General features: G+C 34.4%; 1 protein-coding gene across 2 annotated transcripts in view; it reads right to left on the bottom strand.

Annotated features, from left to right (window-relative positions):
* Positions 1-11347, bottom strand: part of LOC124359422 (golgin subfamily A member 7) — a 28421-nt gene extending 17074 nt beyond the window's left edge. Inside the window, exons 1-3 of one of the 2 annotated variants that reach the window (XM_046812155.1) lie at positions 11118-11342; positions 5796-5939; positions 893-1045 (exon numbers count right to left, since the gene is read on the bottom strand). In XM_046812155.1, the coding sequence (XP_046668111.1) occupies positions 893-1045; positions 5796-5939; positions 11118-11135 (315 nt within the window). In that variant the 5' untranslated portion in view covers positions 11136-11342. Of the gene's footprint in view, positions 1-892; positions 1046-1536; positions 1824-5795; positions 5940-11117 lie in introns of those variants that run through there. The other variant, XM_046812154.1, reaches the window with a different exon arrangement.
* Positions 11348-17631: the final 6284 nt, after the last annotated feature.

Below are 17631 nucleotides of genomic sequence, written 5' to 3'. Positions count from 1 at the left end.
CATATGAATACAACTTGAGCAAATATTGTACTGGCTGTCTAGGATGTAGTTGGAATGGATAAAATGTTTAGAAGGTTTAAGACTAAACTATATCGATTTACAATATAAATAAGGACCATATGAATACAACTTGAGCAAATATTGTACTGGCTGTCTAGGATGTAGTTGGAATGGATAAAATGGAATTTTAATGAAGTAAAAAATCAACTATGCTGTAATTTTTATGTAGTTATATACGATTGGATAAATTAAAAAAGGCCAAAAAGAATATATTCTACAGCTAATTGTAACACTGATTAACCCCCGAGTATAAAACAGTTCTGTTTTCATATCTGGACATTTCTTTAAGTCAACCTCACAATTATAGATTAAAAAAGAACAGTAGTTCCAAGCCGAATTAATTTTTAGTTGGATTGAGATTTGCAATTATCTTAACTCAAACAGTAAATGTTAATGCAATATGTTATGTTCACATATTACAATTATTTTAGCTGGTTGAAAAACCAGTACTGTTTCTGAAGTCAATTATTTATACAAATGATGATTTCTATGTACAAAATATAAATACTACATCATTACATTATTAGACTGATATCATTTTCAAGTATCTAGTAGTACTCAAAATTTGGATAAATTACTAATAACAATTCTATAAATTAAATGTAAAAATCAGCTTTACACACACAGGCTTCTCTTTTACTAAAAAAAAACTGAAAGTATTCTATCGCACATTGAGATAAATGATGGAGAAAATAAAAAGATATCTTTCATGTACTGATTAAAATATCTAGATAATTAAATCTGAATGCTGAAAGATGGATTTGAATGTTCAGTACATGTAATGCTAATTAACTCAATAGCAGTATAATAAAGAAAAGAAGAGCATACATACCTTCTCGTAATGTGTTTCAGAGCAGATATAGACTAGGTAGGCAGTGAGGCAGGCCAGACACCCCTCACAGTAAGTGCTACAGGAGCCCTTCTCTGCCTCTGCGAAGTATGTGTTCAGCTGTGACACTGTGTTCTCGAATGAAGCTCTGTCCAGCTGTAGAACACAATGTAATTGTAATGATAGAGACTAGGTAGGCAGTGAGGCAGGCCAGACACCCCTCACAGTAAGTGCTACAGGAGCCCTTCTCTGCCTCTGCGAAGTATGTGTTCAGCTGTGACACTGTGTTCTCGAATGAAGCTCTGTCCAGCTGTAGAACACAATGTAATTGTAATGATAGAGACTAGGTAGGCAGTGAGGCAGGCCAGACACCCCTCACAGTAAGTGCTACAGGAGCCCTTCTCTGCCTCTGCGAAGTATGTGTTCAGCTGTGACACTGTGTTCTCGAATGAAGCTCTGTCCAGCTGTAGAACACAATGTAATTGTAATGATATAGACTAGGTAGGCAATGAGGCAGGCCAGACACCCCTCACAGTAAGTGCTACAGGAGCCCTTCTCTGCTTCTGCGAAGTATGTGTTCAGCTGTGACACTGTGTTCTCGAATGAAGCTCTCTCCAGCTGTAGAACACAATGTAATTGTTTTTCAGAGCAGATATAGACTAGGTAGGCAGTGAGGCAGGCCAGACACCCCTCACAGTAAGTGCTACAGGAGCCCTTCTCTGCCTCTGCGAAGTATGTGTTCAGCTGTGACACTGTGTTCTCGAATGAAGCTCTGTCCAGCTGTAGAACACAATGTAATTGTAATGATAGAGACTAGGTAGGCAGTGAGGCAGGCCAGACACCCCTCACAGTAAGTGCTACAGGAGCCCTTCTCTGCCTCTGCGAAGTACGTGTTCAGCTGTGACACTGTGTTCTCGAATGAAGCTCTGTCCAGCTGTAGAACACAATGTAATTGTAATGATAGAGACTAGGTAGGCAGTGAGGCAGGCCAGACACCCCTCACAGTACATGCTACAGGAGCCCTTTTCTGCCTCTGCGAAGTATGTGTTCAGCTGTGACACTGTGTTCTCAAATGAAGCTCTGTCCAGCTGTGGAACACAATTTAATTGTAATGATATAATAGACTAGGTAATGAGGCAGGCCAGACACCCCTCACAGTAAGTGCTACAGGAGCCCTTCTCTGCCTCTGCGAAGTATGTGTTCAGCTGTGACACTGTGTTCTCGAATGAAGCTCTGTCCAGCTGTGGAACACAATTTAATTGTAATGATATAATAGACTAGGTAGTGAGGCAGGCCAGACACCCCTCACAGTACAGTGCTACAGGAGCCCTTCTCTGCCTCTGCGAAGTATGTGTTCAGCTGTGACACTGTGTTCTCGAATGAAGCTCTGTCCAGCTGTGGAACACAATTTAATTGTAATGATATAATAGACTAGGTAGTGAGGCAGGCCAGACACCCCTCACAGTACATGCTACAGGAGCCCTTCTCTGCCTCTGCGAAGTATGTGTTCAGCTGTGACACTGTGTTCTCGAATGAAGCTCTGTCCAGCTGTGGAACACAATTTAATTGTAATGATATAATAGACTAGGTAGTGAGGCAGGCCAGACACCCCTCACAGTACGTGCTACAGGAGCCCTTCTCTGCCTCTGCGAAGTATGTGTTCAGCTGTGACACTGTGTTCTCTAATGAAGCTCTGTCCAGCTGTGGAACACAATTTAATTGTAATGATATAATAGACTAGGTAGTGAGGCAGGCCACACAACCCTCACAGTACGTGCTACAGGAGCCCTTCTCTGCCTCTGCGAAGTATGTATTCAGCACAAGTTGTGGAACACAATGTTAATGAAATAATTCCGAGACAGGATAGATTAACTTGTAAGGAGATATGTATTTCAAAAAATATATATAGCACCCAGTAGTAAAATACAATAGTAGATGTTTTATGTAATAACTATTGGAACGTTCCATAACAATATGTTTGTACAAAGTTGCCTGTAATTTGTATTTTGAAATTTAAATAACATTTTCATATTTTTTCCACATAAAAATTTGAAACATTAAATGTTGAAGTAAAAAATTATTAACAATACAAGTATAATAATTATAAAGTAATATTGTGATAATATTTGTCACAGGTTTGGTTATATTTGTTATTATTCTAGGACAAATAATTCAAAAACTTGCAATATACATGGTAAACTGCATGTTTATAACTGTAAATAGTATAGTTTCATATATTAATATATTTTTATCAGCGTTTACAGCTCCTTCCTACCTCCAATACTGCTCTCACTGGCCAAAGAACAGACCTTGTTTTGGAACCAAAATTATGTAGACAAAATGAGTGTGAGTATCCAATCATAGCTATAACTTACATGTAACTATAATATATAACTTACATATTTTATACAGTTACCAAAGCTGCATTACCAAAAAAGTAAAGATTATTAAAAATTATTTTAAAGCAATGGATTGACAAAACGTAGGTGGAAAAATAGCAAATAAAATGGCACAGAATTGTAAGACAAAGAACACAAATTTAAAATCTGCATGTTTCTTTTCTTCAGAGAGAGTACTACAAAAGGTCAATAAAATCTTGACTATTTAATCAGCATATGACTTGGTAAGACAACCAAGTATATCAAGATTTCTTCAGACCTTTCCTGTGAAACTTGTTCCTTAGGTTATCTTTAGAATGGAATATTTTAGTTTGCAGCGAGGACTTGCAGCAAAAGCTCAAAATGAGAAATTATGTTATTAGTTGGTTGTTCCAGTGAGTATGCTTTTATTTAACCACATTTCAAGGTTAAACTAATTATCTCATTATAAAACTTACTTGCACAAAATTACCATATGTAATACATGGAAGTCTATATTCAAGTTCTTATCAACACTTTGATTTTTTTTTCAGTTACTCTTTATTGAACTGATTATTAACAAATGACTTATACTGATTGAGATTTTTATACAACTTTATATAGCTTAAAACAAATATTTCATGATCTAATAAAAAAGTAGGACTCTGTGTGTGGACCTCTCCCCTCCACTCCACCACTATTTACACCACTGTGATGCAGACTCCAATTCATTAAACAATGTAGGTTGAGGCCTCTTATCTATTATAAACATGACCTTGGTAGAAAACTTCATGGGAATGTCTGATGAAGAGTAGCCTATATACATATCAGATAAGAGAAACATTACAGCCAATACTGTTGGCCTATTACCTCTGTAACATGTCATACCTGACGTCACTGTAACCGAGTTATTCAATCAACTGTTCTTAACAGTCCACCACTGCTCGTTTCTTGCGTATGTTTTACAATAATTATATTTATTCTGACATATCTCAATATTACCTCTGTAACATGTCATACCTGACGTCACTGTAACCGAGTTATTCGATCAACTGTTCTTAACAGTCCACCACTGCTCGTTTCTTGCGTATGTTTTACAATAATTATATTTATTCTGACATACCTCAATATTACATCTGTAACATGTCATACCTGACGTCACTGTAACCGAGTTATTCAATCAACTGTTCTTAACAGTCCACCACTGCTCGTTTCTTGCGTATGTTTTACAATAATTATATTTATTCTGACATATCTCAATATTACTCATAAACCATCACGATAATCTTTTTTGATAAGTTAACAAACATACAAAAATATTCAGTCAACAAGGAAAAGATATGCAGCATCACAATATGTGTAATGTTCAATTTATAATATTAAATAACAATTTTATTAATCTAAAACCATTCTTAATATAACAAGGTAAGAGTACGCCCACACCACATGTCACATAACAGGCTTAGCAATTTTTTTTTAAAGTTTGTAAATCTCAGCTATTTTCTCATTGCCATTAGGGGTACCCATATGACTATTGTAAAAATGTTTGCTGACGCCAGCCACATCCCATGGAGTGGAGATGCATAATCATGTGTTGCTCATATCAAAATGAAGCTTCATGCAAACTTTCAAGTCTATGGTTGTTCATTTTTCAGATTGTAGCCCATGTTTAAGAGTGAATTATTTGAGTTCCCTGATTGTTTTCTAAATGTTGTGAGGAGTCAGCTGCATAGATAAAATTTGTCCCTACTAGGAGATCTCTACTATCATCCAAATGTAATAAAAGAAACTTTAGAAATAACCATGAGTGATAATAATCAAAATTCAATGTCTAAAGCCCGGACCTGTGTAAATAATTAAAAATCCGGTACTATACCAGATATTGCTAAACAGTTCCAAAATATTTTATATGTCCACTACATGTTTCAGAACATTTGTTCATCATCAGGTGGATAAAAAATTTTTTTAATGTTTTCCATGAGGTTGTTAAGGTTTAGAAAGTTAAATTCACACAAAGTACAAGCAACAATAAAATAAATAAGGACACACAACATATGAACGGTAGGCCTACTTCATGCACACGGACACAACCGGGCGGACAGTGGACAGGTCAATGTGTGCAGCTGCTACTTCACTCCTCTTCCTAGTGCGTTCTTGTCAGTTGGTTTATCAGCTGAAGATAAGATATACTGCCGGAGGATTTTATAAAAAATACAATGTATGTAATGTTTTAAACTGTGTTCTCGCTTAAAATATTACAAATAGTGTCTTGATGTTTGAAATGTTTTTATGTTTTTTTTAATGTTCATGTAATTATTAATTAGAGCATAAATTTATATATTATTGGAATTGATCAAAAAAACTTAAAATAGGTACTGTAAATGTTTTTAAATCAAATAAACCTGTCAGAAAATTTCCGTTCAAGTTATTCTAATCGAAATGGTAATGTTTTATAAACATTCGAGGTGCATTAAAAAAATTCCAGGTGCCTTATCTACGAATTATTTCAATTCAACCTCAGTAGGCTACAAAAAAAGCATAAATCTTACCTTGCCCTCAAGTTCTGATGGGAAGTGGGTTTGAAAGCGAACTGTTGTGCCATCGCTGTAGTCACGTTGGACAAAGACCTTCATACACAGCTGCGTCTGACCTTGACGAGGAGCTACATCATCCAGTGGAGTGGTGTGATTGGGCTGCAAAATAAGTTAAAGATGTGAGCCAACACCAACAGAATAAAGCTACAATCACTTACGACTAACCTAAGAGCCTAAAAATCAATACCTTAGCATGTTTGATCAGAGAAATTTCTTAAGTCTATGTGTTTATCCAGGGTGTAAAGTGGCAGAGTTTTCGTACACAAACACATGATCCAAGTCAGTGCGGCCATGAAATAATATCTCAGCCATTTTCTCTCATAATCTAGTGCTATATTTTTGTACGCACGCACCTGGGGATTACCTGATCCACTTCATGTCTTCTGATAACTCCAGTCAGGGTAAGCTGAACTCACTGGTTTCTTTCATATCATCTATTAATACCTCATTTTCTTTTCAGTCTACCATCATCTATCAGGAAATCTTCTTCAAAAACCTGACATTACTATTCTTTTCTACACTTGACTTAATTTTCCTTGCGTTCCAAGCCAAGATGGAACAGCATATGCTGAGGGCTGTGTGGTGAAGGAGTTCAAATATTCTAATATGTGAACTCTGGATACCTGACTACCTGCAGTTTAAACATGTGACTCCCTACTCATGAGAACACTTTGAGTAAAATAAAAACAAAAAACCAAACCAGAGAACTCAGCAGCTCTCAAAATGTGAATGAAAATTCACAAAAACAGAAGGACTAGTCTGTATTCATTAGTCTGACTTAGACTCACCTTCATAAGACTTTGCCTAAGAGAGCCATGTCCTGTTAACATACCTAATACCAGTCATATATCCTCCTTACTTTGTTCAAGGAGTGTTGACCATCCTTTCACATAAGAAAAGATAAACATTTTAGATTGCCTAAGTCTAGAAGTCTTTTTCAGGTTAAGGATCTTTTCCCAATCTTTTACTAGAGCTTTGCTGTAAGAGAAAGTTACTCCACAGCCTGGCTTTGGCCCTACCACAAGGGTTTTTCTGCCTATCATGGCAAGGGTGTCTGCTTTTTCACTACCCTGAATGTCTTTGTGGCCCGGCATCCAGCTGAGGGTAACTATTTTCCCCTTTTCCAGTTCTGCTAGTATATTCTTACATTCCCATACTGCTTTTGAGTCAAAGGAGCAGGCGTCAAGTGCCTTTATTGCTGCCTGACTGTCTGAAAGTAATAAGTAACGATATAAATTCTGAAATATGTATTCAAATAAATTCTTTAGTATGATTATTACAACCTAAATTCAACCTGACAGCAGAAAAATATTTTCTTCACTCAGATTTCTCATGTGAGAAATCAAACATTCTGACACAATCCTGATTTAGAAATCAAATCACAGAGGGCAGTCTATTTTTTGGAATTAATTAGATTGCTGTGAGCAGTATAAAGCAAGTAGGCCAAGGCAAAGAGTAAAAAGTGTTCCACTCACAGATTGGTTTGAATCAGCATGTCTAACTCTGACCCAAAGTTCAAACCTATGATCATTAGGCCATAGACTCTCCCAAAATCCATGCCTCTTTTAGGCCAGATTCAAGTCCTAAAAAATTTAATATATTGACTCCTGGAAAATCTAAGCACTGAATTTCTCATCTTATATTTCATAGGTAGTCTTTGGTTTTTGTAGAGGTCAAAATGATTAAAAAAAAAACTGTTTACAAGTAAATTAGTCTATGGTAAAAAATATCAATAATATGTAAAATACTATACTAAAAGAAAATGTTAAATGAGACAATAAACTAATATTTTTTGAAGCCAAAAATATGCCAATTCTGATCATTTTCTACTTATACAGTTTATCCACTTTATTTTTATTATTGAAATATATTACAAAATGAACATGTTCAAGCAAAATGTGTTGAAAAGACAAAACAAACAGTTTCATTTTTGTTTTACATATATGATTTGAAACTAATCCATGTTGCTTTATAATGACTTGAATGCATTGTTTCCAATAAAAAGGAAATTGAATAAAGCAAACTTGATCGAAGATGGAAATGTAAATTAAGAGACAGGCATTGACAAGATATTCATTCCTCATGTGCCATGCTGCTTCTTATCATGTCTAAACTGACGAAGGGTGGAGGCATGTATGTGATCTGGTTTTTTATGTTTAAATAATATTTAGAGGAATTCTTTAAGATTTCACTGGTAGTGAAGGGTATGGCCGAAACCTGCACTGACAGTCAAGGACATTTCTGATCTGTACTTTCCCATGCCCAGATCTCGTTTGGACGATTTAACAACACAGGAAAGTACCGAACACAAATGCTGCTGGCTATCAATGCAGGCTTCAGTGATGCCCATCACGGACTTCTGGTGAAAAGACATACACGTGCTTTGAGATATTAGTCTTCCTAAAGTCAAGATCAGACTTATATAAGTATTCCTACATCAGAAGGTATTGCATTGATTGATTACATTCTTTTACATGCTCTAATTAAACTTAAATTCAAGATTCAAGATCTTTATTGGCCATTAAATAACATTTTCAGTTAAGTTACAATAGGCTTCGTCATGAAAAAACATTCCACATAAAAACTAATTTACTTACTACTAATTTAGTTACATTAACCAGATGTATTTTGTAACAGATCAAACATGTTGCACTTCATGTACTCGTCAACAGAATAAAAAGCTTTTGTCTTAAGCCAAGTTGAAATCCTTAATTTAAACTTATTAATCGGTAGTTCTCTTATAGCAAATGGTAGTTTATTGAATAATCTAGTTTGTTGGGAATTGTAACTATTATAAATCCGAGTTAGTCTTACTTGAGGAACTACAAGATTATATCGAAACCTAGTGTTGTAATCATGTACTAACTCATGAGTGATATTTTCTCTAACAAACACTAAATTCTGATATATATAAATACAAGCAAGAGTCATTATTTTAAAATTACAAAAAGACTGTCTGCAGGACTCTTGATTAAAAAGATCCGCCATTAACCTAATTGCCTTTTTTTGCCACAAGAAAACTTTTTTGGAGGCACCAGAGTTGCCCCATAGACGGGTACCATAACAAAGGTGTATATGAAACAGTCCAAAGTAGGTCATTAACAATGCTTCAAAATTAACACAGTACTTAAGTTTACGTAGGAGAAAGATTACTCTAGAAAGTTTTTTACAGATACCTTCCACATGTGGCCTCCAGCTAAGTTTACTGTCAAGTACAATCCCTAAGAGCTTAACAGGTTTAATGTAGTTATCGTCTAAATTTAAATTATTATTGTATGTAAAAATTATGTTTTGAGTCTTATTTTCATTTATAATAAGGTTGTTGGCTGAATACCAATCTTTAGTTTGTTGAAGAGCATTAATTAATTGTACATTAAGTTGCCACACATCCACATTAGAACAAAGAAGAGTTGTATCGTCTGCATAAAGTACAGACATAGATGAAACATTAACATGAAAATCATTTATAAAGACTAAAAGCAAAAAAGGACCAAGTACAGAGCCTTGGGGAACACCTGCTACCACCTTCTGATACTGTGACGAAACATTGTTTACAGTTACCATTTGCATTCTATTTGTTAGGTAACTTTAAATCAACTTTAATTATTTGTTTCTTACACCATAAAAATTAAGTTTTTCAAAAAGAATAGAGTGAGTAACAACATCAAAAGCCTTGGTTAGGTCTATAAGGGTAGAACCAATTACCTGTTTGTTTTCTAGACCACTAAGAATTGAATTTACTAGACATTCTATAGCCTTAGCAGTAGAGTGATTTGGCCTAAATCCATATTGGTTTTTGTACAGTAGATTGTTTTCCATAAAATACTTATATAATTGTTTAAACATACAGGTTTCTATTATTTTGCTAAGGGTTGGTACAATAGTAATAGGTCTATAGTTCTCGGGCATTTCTTTTCGTCCTTTTTTAAAAATAGGTGTAACTTTACAGTATTTTAGACAGTCTGGGAATTCACTTACAATTAAGATTTGGTTTATAAGGCAGGTTAGGGGTGATAAGATTTCATCAACTATATTCTTAAAGACAAAATTGGAAAGGCCATAAATATCTTCACTCTTCGATACACTTAAGTCAATTACTGCTGCTCTTACTTCACTAGTATTAAAAGCTTCCCAACTAAAGTTACTTGTAAAACAGTTTTGATGGCGAGAAAAGTTATGCAACAAATTACGGTACGACAGAGTATTGGTTTCAAAGTTCAAGCCAAGATTAACAGGAACATTTACAAAATGATTGTTTAAAACATCAGGAGTTACTGGTATCATACTGTCTTTACTTTTGGAAATAAAATCCCCTGCTTCCTTATTATTATTTACTTATAACACATACCTACTTATTTGCATTACATATAAGCATTTAATGTCACTTAATACAAATAGGAGATAAGAACAGAAGATGACTGTTTATAATTCAATTTTTTAACAACTGGTTATTTTTTCTTTCTGATACCTGTAATTATTTAAACGTAGGTATTTCAAATATTTACTGTATAATATATTTCAATATGCACAAAACATTTAAATTGATATGGTGATGGAAGTAATAGTATAATATTTGTGGATCTGAGTAATGCACGTACAATGACGATGTTGATGAACATGCGTTGTGTCTCAAGCTGTCAGACATGTTTATCCATCCAAAATAGTACGAAATAAGTTTTAAAAAGCTTTGTTTGTTGCATTTACATTAATAATATATACACAATAGATAGAATTTTAATTATTCAATAAGGTAATTTGAATAGGCTACCTATAACCTAATTCGATTCTACATTTAGGTTTATATTGTTGGATAGTTTATATTATCAGGAATATTGATGATTTTATTGTTGTGGTTGCTGTTTTTATACTGCAACCAGGCTACATTAAGTAATATGGCTTCACTTCTAGCTGCTGGCAAACCAACAGTAAAGTAAGTATTGACATCAATAAAATAAGGTTATAACTTAATTATGGTTATTTAAAACTCAAACAATATATTTTTTTAATTTTAAAAAAAATTACAGTTGCCCACGAATGATATGGCTATAATTTTTACTTAGGCTACTTATAACAAAAACACCAGAATTAATAGAGGCTATGTTTTCAAAAGTTATTAAGTTCATTTCAAAATTGGTAAGAAGTTATTGTTCTAATCAAAAGTACTTACTCCAAACCATAAATTATATACTAAAGCACCTTATATAATAGATTTACCAGTGATTTAATTACTAAGCTTATCGTTAGTAGGTTTATTTAGAATTCAGGCCAATAGTTTACCATAGCTTTAGGTTTCATGGGATTATCCGAAGTTCCTTTCAGTAGAAAAAGAATTTTGAAATGATAAGTCACTACACTGCTTATTAAAATCACAAGGGAAATATCATAACATTATTATTAAGTTTAATTTAAAGAACGGCACTAAAAAATAATGACAGTACAGAACTGTTCCACCATGAGCAGACAGAAGGAAAAACCTACAGAAGACGTTTAGCTAACTAAACCACCTGATTTTAATCTGACAGAAAGTAAATGCTACAGTAAAACCAACGTGGCAAAAACGCCATTTCACAATATACATCCATGTTATATATACAATATACCTGACATATATAATTATATTCGTTAATAGTAAAATACTAACCTTTCTACATGTGATTAACAGAAATTTTTGCCTAGAAATAAAATTAAGATCAATAACACTTTCAATGCTACAAGTAATTTTCTCATCTATTAACCAAGCGTGGTGGGCAATGGATTTTTAACTACCAGTCCGATTCCGAAAGTTAACAATTTCAGGAGAATGCTTTTTTTTGTTTTCTGAGATGTTTTCATTATTTTTATACCTTAATGCGGAAAGAATGATCGTCCAAATACGGGAAGAATTGCAATTTAAAGGATGAATTCCCCTTTCACCTTTTAGATTACAATCATCAATGACCTAACTATGTTATTGCTTTTGAATATACCAAACCTGTCACATAAAGTTAGTGGCAAACGAAAAAAAAACACCCTAAAAGTAGTTCATTAAGTGACAAAAACATTCCAGAGGTATTATTTCTTCAAAAGTTCCACTAGAGTTTTGCTGGTGGTTTCTTTCTATTTATAGTAATTGATACTTAAAGTGTGAAATATTTAAAATATCTAGTGAGATTCCTTGGTTATTGTTTACTGTTTGTCCATAACACTCTGGTTCAAAAACTAATTACTTGGATTTAAGTGTAATAAAATGGATTCCTCAAAAGTTAACTATTATGTTATTAGACACTTGAAAACAAAGGTTTGTTTACAAATGTGTGCTATGATCATAGTTTATTGTAATACTGTGAAGTTTCATAAAACGTCTATAACAACTTTTTGTGGTAAAAATGAAGACGACCAAAACCAAACTGGAACTTGTGCTAGACTAGAAATAAACTTGAAAGAGTTTACCTGTAATTAAGTTTAATTAATCACAATAAATTGATTTAGGCCATAATATATATAAAAAAACATAAGGTCTTCTCTTGCAGTAATAATTCTTCACCATGCCACGATTTAGGCAAAACTTGCAATTCCTCTTATAAATCATAGTCACCAGCAGGTTGACTATGAATCATGCTATAAATCATAGCAGGAGCTGTACCTCTTGTCGATATTGTAGTTTCCCGACTGTCATGAAGACGAAAGTAAGCATAATCAGTTTTTCCATCTATCAACGTTACGTCTTCCACTTAAAGTCACAGTTAAAGTTACGATTATGGCGCTTCATCAAAATTGGACTTGATTTTATAAGCCAAGTTGGTATTGACACTCCAAAAATTCTCTCATAAGGGGTGCAGTTTGTGGAAGTACATAAGAGCAATCTCACTGCGTGTAGGGCTTCATAAAAAATTAATTCTCATTTAGAAATATCTAATTTATATTTTTTGTAAAGCTAATTGTTCAGTTTTCCACATAATCCCATTATAGCACTCTACCTCCCTATTGCCTTGAGGGTTGTAAGGGGTGGTGCGAATAGTGGCAATCCCGTTGCTGAATACGTACTCCTTTATATCTTGTAACATAAATTACTTTCCTTGATCAGAATGAATTAATGCAGGTGTGCAGAATACTGTAAATATCTGCTTGAATTTTGATATTAAAGTTTCTGATTAAAGATCTGGGCAAGGAAAAGCAAATGGGAATCTTGAATACTTGTCTACAGTAGTAAGAATGTAGCGGCTTATTAAATATATTGGCAAGCGCTCTTTGAAGTCAACAGTAAGTCGTTCAAATGGAGTTGTATATTTGACATGTGTTCCTTTATTTCTGCAAAATATAGGTTTTACTTCTGCAAACTCTACAAGAAAATGTCAATTTCCTGGGTATTTATTTACAATAGCGTGACCATGGAAAATGGACTTTTTTCATGGGTTGGGCATTTATAGCCAAGTATTATTATCACAGGTGCATATAAACTGGGGGGAAAGTATATTATTGTATTATATTGATGCCTTTCGGGCATTATTGCGTTAAGGAGCAGGGGCATCACGTGATCTGGGATTCGACTTTTGCAAGCTCGAGTTAATTTTTTTTCTAAAAGAGCAAGCAGTGCGCAGCACTGCGCAGCGGGCAGGCATCGTTGACAGGATTAACGTACTAGTCAGCATCATTTCAGTAACTTATCATTTAGCTTAATGAACATCCAACACAAAGGTGTGCCATTACCACTACTGAACTAGGAGGTTAAGAATAGACACGGAGGAACAAAATAGTTCAAAATGGCGTCCCTTCATTACTTGAGAGAGCCGCGAAGTAATACCAAACTGTCAATATGGATAGTATTGCCAGAGGTACTGTCAAAAACAGAGTTTTCAGAGGATTTCAAAAAATCATAACTCCTTTGATTTTCGTTGCCGACGAATTTTTTCTTCACTATTGTTTTCAGGAAAAATTGTACTTTTCAGGAAAAAAAATTAACACACCTTTCCATGGTCACGTTATTGTAAATTGATACCATTTCCTGATTTATTCTAGGGTGTATGGTAAATTCTTACTCCTGACCTAATGGTACATTCGAGTTTCGCCTGGATGGCATAGTAAATTATGGAAACTTCTAAGCTGTTCAAGTTTTTTTACATATTCCAGCATTTTTAAGGTGCCAGCAGCAACATTTTCTCGGCCTGACCTATACATGGTCATAGCTGTAACATGAAAGTTCAATTCGCCACCTCATGATCTGTTCATTCTTTATTTTATTAGACAATTTTTGAATGAAACAGAAAGGAGACATATTTCTGACCTGTAACCAACTTAAAGTACCTCCCGAGTAAATAGTGACGACACTTCCGGGCAGCCCCTATGATAGCATAGGCTCCTTTTTTACATAACTATGCTTCAATTCACTTGAATTGAGACCTCTTGAATGTGGCTTTGTCACTGTGGCTTTGTCACTGGACCTCCATCTTGAGTGAGGGTTGCACCTATTGTAATATCAGAAGCATCTGCTTCTACAGTACATGGCTAATCAGGGCAAATAGGGAACATAGATGCATTTTCAATCTCTTTCTTAAGCTCGTTGAAAACCGATATAGTCTTTGACGTCAGGAGAAACCCGTTCTTTGTAAGTAGCTGGATCTTCTCTGAAATATTTTGGTATGAATCTAAAGTAATGAGGAAACATGCCAACTATTATCCTGCAAGATGCAGTATCTGTAGGAAGATGCAGATTCTTAAAGGGAAGGGGATGGCACAGATCTGGTTTGATCACCCCATTAGTTGTGTAACACAAAATTTAATTGTAGTTATTAAAAACGAACTTTTAGTTTTGTTAAGAGTTAGGCCATATTTGAACACAGATTGCATGAATCGGTCCAGACTTTATTGTGGTCTTCACCAGTCTTGTCACATATTGCAACGTCATTTAGATAAGCAAATGTATCGTTAAAATTTTTGAAGCTAAATTATTTCATATATGATACACTGGAATGCAGCAACACCGTTAGTGACACCAAAAGGAGAGTGAACTTATTTATAGTAAGAGAGTAATCAACGACAATTCGACGTTTATGATTACTGGACAAAGTGATTAGATCTTGTGCTCGCCATGGTGATAGATATACTAGGTTTCATTACGCCCTCCTTTAATAGATTAGATACTTTCGTGAATATAAATTTTGAGTGTAATTCAGAGTTAAGAACGGGGTTTAATGGATATTAGCCTACAAATGAGATGAGAGCCTGAAATAAGATGTGCAAACAGTGAAGCAGATTTAACATTGTCTATAGGCAGACAACTAACAGCAAGAGGATTATCTCGTGCTCCTAGTTACATTTCTAGTTTTGAATGTCGAGCAAGTAAGTCATACCAAATTATTACATCTGTACATAAACTCGAATAGAGAGAGATACGTCATTATAAACATTACCTAGTTATTGAACAGGCACGTAGTGTCTAAAAATTGAGATAGTGCCATAGTAACTTCTCAAATAGTAGAAGAGTAAGTTTTTAAATCTAAATGTTTTAACTAATGAATCGTTTATAAAGCTAGACGAACTCCCAGTGACAATAAAACGGAAGGACGTAAATGATTTACTACTACTGGAACAGTCGCTTTTGACAACGCAGGATGAATAACAACAAAATATTTATTCTGTGTTCGATTACTGAGAGCACAAGACGCAGCATCAGACTTAAGACAGAATCTTACTTTTGGAGTAATTTAACATACATTAATGAAATGTCCTTTCTTAGCACAACTTTTGTACATTGCATTCTGGTTGGACAAGTGTTCCTCTGGTGGCTGTCATTGCAGTAAAACATACACTTTAAAGCAGCAGCCGCAATATGTGTGTCGCTTCTGAGAGGTTCATTAGTGTATTCACTTCCCTTGTTTCTAGCGACACAGATTTCAAATTACACTTTTTACTTAGTATTCTAAGCTCTTCTAAAACTTATCACCATTTTCCGCTGGCTGTTGTTTCCGAGTTAACAGTTTATGTAACAGTTCATCAATTGGTTTACAGTAAAGTTTTTTAGACTATTCACAGCATCATTTAGAGTTAAACATTCAGTTATGTGGGCATAGACTGGAGGTGTAACAAGATTTTGTTAATAATTTCATTGCCCCTACCAACATTTTACATTTCCAAAAAGTTATTAAATCTTTATACCAATGGTCCCAATCTTGGAAAGCAGTGGGGATATTTGAATCTACATGTAGTTTGTCAGGCTTGAAGAGAATGAAATAATTTTATAGTTTTTAATTAATTAATATATTTATACATATACATAAAACACAAAGACTTGAAATTAGATTTAATTAAACACAATTGAGCAAAGCCCTAATGTGAGTTATAACAATTTCATGAAAATATTAAAAAAAACTGTTCATTTAAAGAATAAAACATGATTACAAATTAACATTAGATATATTACAAATGAAGCTGTGGGCATTATACAGACGTACACATGTTTAGGCGACAGTCTGCCAAATGATGCTGTGGCCATTATACAGACGTACACATGTTTAGACGACAGTCTGTCAAATGAAGCTGTGGGCATTATACAGACGTATACATGTTTTGGCAACTTAGCAAAAAGCTTATTATTCAGTTTCAAACATTTTCTTATTATTAGTTGGCAGGAGCTTTCTAGTTGTTTCATGGGCGCTCATAGTCATATCTAACATTCATTATATAAATGTGTAAAAAGTCCCGCAGGGGCGTGATAATTCCCGAGTAATTACAGGTAAATTCATGAATCTTCGTACATGATTATTGCACCAATAAATGTACTTTTTGAAGTAACTACCATATTTTGTCATGTCACGGGGTGGCCCGCAAGGAGTCAGAAGGAAATCTTAAATGAGAGCATAGGTCGAGTAGTACACCAAATTAAAGGTCTTTATTAGAAGAGGACAATGCTGTACGCTGTAAATCCAGCCTCAAAAGGTTCACTCTTTAAAAAATTATGCTGGTTTGAAACATTTACAATATAGGTCCTGTTCTAGATGGTTTAATACTGTTTGTGAAAACATTATTAAATAATATCCGAACTTTAATTGCTTTGCTTGGAGAACATTATAAATAAAATTAGTTGTACTTAACTAGCTTATCCGACTTGTAAAGGCAGGTTAAATCGGACGAGTTTTAATTAAGTTTCCATCGAATACTGAAATGTCCGGAGGAATGTATATTACTGTCAGAAGCGTAATCGTGGGTGGGTGGGGGTGGGCGAACTAGATCCTCCCCAATAACAATCGCAGGAAAATAATAACACCCAGGAATGTTTATTAGTAACTTCTTTCTTAAAGTTAGAGTGCATGTAATAGACACATGGCGTGGCTGTTGTGGTTCCTGACTTATGTGCATGAGAGCCATTGTAAGTTTAAACTCCTTTTTAATTATTTCAAATTCTTCAATTCATCATAAATGAATTCAATAATATAATACTGAGATCTGTAGAAATAAATATAATAATATTTGGATGTATTTATGTTTCCAATTAATATTTCAGTACATATACAAAAACCAAGTCTGAGGCTGTTTTCAAAAGGGGGCCAAGACTCATACAGTTTTTGTTCGAAAGGTTAACTGTAGTGAAATACGCTCAATTAGTTTAGGTTCAGTTTCTCTAGGTTATCTTCGCTGAGAAGATGTGGACAGAGGAAACGGTTTATGTTTTTATTCGCAGTACTACATGACGACAATAATTAGAACATTACAACAATTGATTGATATTCCGTCGTTTGTAGAAGATTGTAAAACGTGGCATTACTTACAATCTCCCGAATTGGATATACTTATAGATTATGCTATTGTATATCACGAT

This window comes from Homalodisca vitripennis, chromosome 4 (genome assembly GCF_021130785.1).
Source record: "Homalodisca vitripennis isolate AUS2020 chromosome 4, UT_GWSS_2.1, whole genome shotgun sequence".
NCBI classification, from domain to species: Eukaryota; Metazoa; Arthropoda; class Insecta; order Hemiptera; family Cicadellidae; genus Homalodisca; species Homalodisca vitripennis.
Note: the sequence above shows the minus strand (reverse complement) of the source record. Positions and strands in the feature narration are given on the sequence as shown.